At 40.4% G+C, this 5,712-nt stretch overlaps 1 protein-coding gene across 1 annotated transcript in view; it reads left to right on the forward strand.

The window, feature by feature from the left end:
- Nucleotides 1-238: 238 nt before the first annotated feature.
- Nucleotides 239-5,712, forward strand: part of GTF2H1 (general transcription factor IIH subunit 1) — a 19,773-nt gene continuing 14,299 nt past the window's right edge. Inside the window, exons 1-3 of the mRNA XM_031062084.1 lie at nucleotides 239-522; nucleotides 2,324-2,516; nucleotides 4,887-5,049. Coding sequence (XP_030917944.1) covers nucleotides 369-522; nucleotides 2,324-2,516; nucleotides 4,887-5,049 — 510 coding nt within the window. The 5' untranslated portion in view covers nucleotides 239-368. The remainder of the gene's footprint in view (nucleotides 523-2,323; nucleotides 2,517-4,886; nucleotides 5,050-5,712) is intronic.

Raw genomic sequence — 5,712 nt, forward strand, 5'->3', positions numbered from 1 at the left:
GATTTGGAATTCATCATTGCTTAGCTTCAGTATTCTTCTGAACTAGAAAAACCAGTAAAAGGACAGTAAACCAGGAAAATTTAGTTATCAGTTTAAATGTAAGATTTGTGGGTCTTTTAGTGGATCAAAAGCAGTATCAGCAATATAATTAGATGAATTTTTTAGGTAGGTGGGAGTATTTTGTTTAAATAAATTTGCTGATTGTACTGAAAGAGGGGAGCACATTTATCTGAAATAGTCCCAAAATGATATAGGCATGAACAAGTAAATGGGGGCTATAATACTTTAATATAGATAGGAGTAGTGAAAGAGTTACAGCACAGCTAATCAGCTCAACTGTACGTTTTTAACAGCTCATTGTAGCCACAATGGCAACATCATCTGAAGAAGTGCTGCTGATAGTGAAGAAGGTGCGTCAGAAGAAGCAGGATGGGGCCCTGTACCTGATGGCCGAACGCATTGCCTGGGCTCCCGAGGGCAAGGACCGCTTCACCGTCAGCCACATGTATGCAGACATCAAATGTGAGTGAGCACTGCCTGCTGCACTCAGCATGAGTGCCACAGACACCTAAATACCACACAAAGCTCACCTGCCATGCAATTGCAGGTGTTGATACTTCAGGAGGGTTGCAGGGGTCTGGAGCTCTGGCCACGCTACTCTGTAGTAGCAGAGATCAGGACTGTGGTAAAGTATCACCAGCTTAAGGATGCTACCACAGAACTTCTGCAGTCTTCAGATGTTTAACTTACATCTGCTGCATTTGCTATTAACCTTGATAAACTACTGCAATAAATTGAACAGAAAAATAATCTATGCCATATGCTTGTAGAGGGAAGGGTGAGAGGAGGATCAAGGAAGGATATAGGATTTTCAGTCTAACACAAACTATCTGGTATGTCATCTGTTTAACTCAGTATCTAAAGCTGTTTCGCTTTTCATATCAAATGAGCTCAGTTTATTTTCATCCAACAGACCATAGCTTCAGAAGTTTCAGCTTCTGTAGTTTGGCCTAGCTGGTAACATTCTGAATAAGCATTTGCTGTTACAACAGCAGAGTACTTGCAAGTCAAAACTAAACAGTAGATGTCTATAGCATGCTGCCTTTCTGGCTCCAATTAGTGCTCATATATCATGTTCTTTAATGCCAAAGAAGGAATAAAAAGTAAGTTGTGTGTGTCACTTGGTTTAGTGATTATTGCTGTTTAAAGTCACATACAGGCACTGCAGCATGATTGAAAGTGTGTGATGGATCAGAACTAAGATGATATTTTCTTAAATTATGAAAGTGATAAGAAGTTTAAAAGCCCCATTCACCTATAATAATCAACTTTGTGAAGGTTTTATTTAGCTATTAACTTACACTTAAGGATCTTATATTTTAAATACGTGCATGTATAGGCATTGAAGTATTTTTAACTTAGATGAAAGATGTGCTTTTTGTCATCTGAAATAAAAAAGGGTAAGATGTTTTTGTCAATTTGTTATAGAGAAGGTGATTTAGTGTTGACATCTGGTTCCTGTCTCCCACTTGCTTTAGAGAAAGGGCTGCTATTAAAAGTTAGGTTAGTGCCATTTGCAGCGCTTCACTAAAGTCACTATAGCACAACCGTCCATAAGCATAGGTCTCCCAGCCTCTGCTCCCTCTGGTTATGAGGATGGAAGCAGGAATTAGATTCTTATGACTCATGAGAGTGTAGTAGTACCTTGGAGGCATTGGTGATTAATTTGGGGAGCACTAGTGGCTAACTGCACTTAGCTCACCACTGGAAACTGGGATCCAGATGTGCTCCTACCCACCCTACCTCTGCTTTCGTACCACTGTCCTTCTGCAGGAGCTGGGCCAGCTGCAAAAACAAAAGGGGGTGCTTTTCAGTGGATCAGTTCCTTGGTTCAGCTTGCAGCACAAACGCTAGCCATCATACAAGAAATGCAGCAGGAAGAAGTGGAAAGGGGGAATGAGGTCACCTTTCAGCAGCAGCCTGGATTGCTTCCAGGTTAAAGTGTCCAGGTGAAGACAGCCTCATTTGCAGCAGTTTTCTAATGGATCCTGTGGGGAATTAAAAGATGAATCAGGACTCCTGAGCAGGAGCTGAAGGATATTAAGCAACAGGCTGCTACTGTCTGTGTCTTGCATTTTAGAGTGAACAAGGTGCAGGATTCAATCTAATTCAAGGGAAAGACTGACTGTTCCATTTTCACAGCTGCAATTCACATGCAGGGTAATGGTATTTAATTGGATGATGAGAATAACTGCTTATAAGCAAATACTCTAGGGAAGACAGTTTCTTGTATAAGCTTACTGTCTGTCTCTCTGCAATCTAGGCCAGAAAATCAGTCCAGAAGGTAAAGCTAAAATTCAGCTGCAGCTGGTATTGCATGCAGGGGACACAACCAACTTCCACTTCTCCAATGAAAGCACAGCAGTGAAGGAGCGAGATGCGGTCAAGGATCTTCTTCAACAGCTCTTGCCCAAGTTCAAAAGGAAAGCTAATAAAGAACTTGAGGAGAAGAACAGGTAAAGGGATAGCAACCTAAAAGTCTGTTGGGGTTTTTTCTTCTGACTGTTAGCTAACTATTGTGGATTTCTATAAACAGTTGTTGTTATTTCAACATCATGAATGATACAGCATTTGTTTCCCTAGTAAAAATCTCCCTGCTTTCCATTTCGAGGCAGTTCCTTGAGACTTGCATAACTGTCACATATTGAGACTACACTTGTGTGCTTAGTGACACGTTCTTGAGGTGTCAAGGCAGCCAGTCTGGCTGCCACCCGGTCTTTCTTACCCATAGCTATCAGAGGAGAGCACCCAACTGGCAGCCTGTCTCTTTAGTCTTCTTAAATATATATGCATCACTTAGAAAAGCTGCTTGAAAGATTTTTTCCTTTTCCAGAAATTTTGTGGAGCCTGGTGATTTTTTTTTTCCCCCCCAAAAAGCCCAATTTGCCCCTCAAATCTTTCCTGATATTTTATAGACTACTGAATTGTTAGGTATTTTCATGCATCTCACTTGAGAGGCTGCAGTTTGTTATTTGGCATACAGGATGTTTATTCTAAGAAATTGTTTGAGAAGCTGTTGAGGACCTAAGTCCTTTTCCCATATGGGCTCTTGAGATACATTTCCGTTCCTTTAACATGTTTGTTAATCCAATCCCTGTGGCCACAGAGCTCTCTTCTCTGCATCTCCCCTGACAAACTGCACTTCATTTTAGTGTCTGCTGTGAATCCTGTGTCTATGGTTTCCATTTCCAAAGACTCTTCTAGCTCTGAACATAGATTTTTCAAAACATGAGAGCATTGCCTCATGGGACAGACTGGATCTTAACAAGGAGATTTCCCAGCAGAAGGGCAAGAGCCCTTGTGCTGGAGCTGTGACACAATCAGGATTAACTGGTTCCAGTACTGCAGCAGCCACTAGGGTCTGCAGCAGTGCAGCCTGCACTGGCACTGTTCCCATACTCGTTTCTTTATGCTATGTGCCTTTTTTCTGACAGTATTGGTGCTGAGAACACAGGCAGTCTTAGCTCTGAATCTTTGCCTCCTTAAATAGAGTTTTACAGCATCACACCATGAAGTATCAGGAGCTTTTCTAGTTACAGAAAAGCCAGAATCCCTGCACCTACTCAGCCATAGTTTGTTCTCTTGATTAGAAGCCCAAGTCTAGTGATGGGGCTTCATTAGCTTAATTGCAACAGATCAGGCAGAAAAGATCCAGCCTGTTGTGGGAGGGTACAACATCCAGAGTCCCCATGGCACTTCCTTCATTTGTTGATATGTGGGAGTTGAGAATGTACCAAAATTCCAAGCTTTAATGAAATAACAAGAATAACAGACTGCTTTCAGCTGCACTAATTTGTAAGAATTGCCACTAATCCATACTTGTGACAATAAGAAAAACTGGAGAAACCCTGCTGGTTGAAACATAATAATCCTGTCACAAAGCTTTCACTTCCACCTCATCCTGCTTCGTCCTTAGAGCAGCTGAAGGCTTTCATTCTGTCCAGATTGCAGTTTATCCATGTATCCATAAGACTCCTGTTTTTTTTTCATTGTTTGCAATTGATCAAGACCCTGAGGTACATGCTAAAGACTGGTGGGTTATTGGCAGATTGTGAACACACATGCATGCTTCCCTGAAAATAGCCCAGTGTGTTTCTGATAAGGTACACAGCTGTAAAAACAGCTGCTTAAGCATGAGTGAAGATTCAGATGCATAGTCTTTGCATTTTGGGTAGTGATATCTGATATATGGATAACTTTTGTAAACATTGCTCCCTGGTGGAACTAGTGACACAGAACGTGTCTCACATTTGTGCTATGTCTGATTATCTGATTAAGGCATGAAGATCCTACTGTTACCACAGAAACATAAATGAACAACCATTGGGGTAATGTGTTTTAAGAGATCTTATCCCATACCTATTTTGTGATGTATACTCTTGCACTAGAATAGAGCTCTGTAGCTACTGAATTTTAAGATCTTAAACCAAGAATTGGACAGCACTCAGATCTCCTTTTTTTTCTCCCTCATCATATTTCTGTTATGGAGCAGCAAGAATAATCATTGTGCTTTTACAGTTCAGGAGATTCCAGTCCTGGTGTGCAAAGACACAAAAGCACCACAGAACATTTCAGGACAAGACATGAATCCCACACTTACTTAGGCATTACTGTTTTCTAACTTTCTGTGTTGACATCCATTTCCTAAGTATTTTCAGACAAGCAGTGCTATTGACATTGGTTGTTTACATGGTCTTGTTCAGAAATGCACAGCATTTTGAAACAAAAGTTGGTTTCTGTTCCTTTTGTGAACTTGTGTTAGTTGTGGAAATACTAGTGATTTATTCTGCAGTGTTTCAATTCTATTCAATACATTCTTTTACCAGAATGCTGCAAGAAGATCCTGTTTTGTTTCAGCTCTATAAAGACCTTGTTGTGAGCCAAGTAATCAGTGCTGAAGAATTCTGGGCCAACCGTTTAAGCCTGAATGCAGGGGATAATTCTGCAGCACCTAGTAAGCAGGATGTGGGCATCTCTGCAGCATTCCTGGTATGTTGAACCTTTAACTTATAGGATTTTAGAGCAAACAAATTGAGGAAAGTGAGAGTTGTGCTCATGCACTTTATTCCCATATATGTGAACTTTCCTGGTTCCTCAACATCTCTCTGCTATTCCAAGTGTAAAGGAAGAAAAAAAAAAGGTTTCCTGCTAATCTGCAACCTCAAAATTTTGTCAGTTTAAGATGCCCAATTTGAACTTTAAATTGCCAATAGGCAGATGATGTTTGTACTGCTGCTCTGCCTTCTGTAAAACAGGAGTGATGTGAATATATGGTCACTAGATTAAAATGTATGAGCTCATTAAATTAAAGAGTATATCTGTGACAGCATTGACATGCACAAATGAACCTTTCCACATAAGGGTTTTATTCCCTTCCCAATTTTTTAAACCAGTACATGCTTTCAGCTACTTGAAGAACAACTTGTGTATCCAGAAGCTCATTTTCTCTCTTTCTTTCTCTAACTTTCAGTTATTTTACACATTTGTAGAACCTGTGCTTCAGTAAATTCAATGCAGTCTAAAAGTAATCTAGGTACAATATCAGATTGCTCACACAGAGACATGTTTCTGCTTCTGCAACAAAACTCACAGACAGGACTCTTTAGATAGAATCCTACTTCCACCTTTGTAATGACTGTGCCCACAGTGGAT

The sequence above is a fragment of the Geospiza fortis genome, unplaced genomic scaffold (assembly GCF_000277835.1).
Source record: "Geospiza fortis unplaced genomic scaffold, GeoFor_1.0 scaffold524, whole genome shotgun sequence".
NCBI lineage: Eukaryota > Metazoa > Chordata > Aves > Passeriformes > Thraupidae > Geospiza > Geospiza fortis.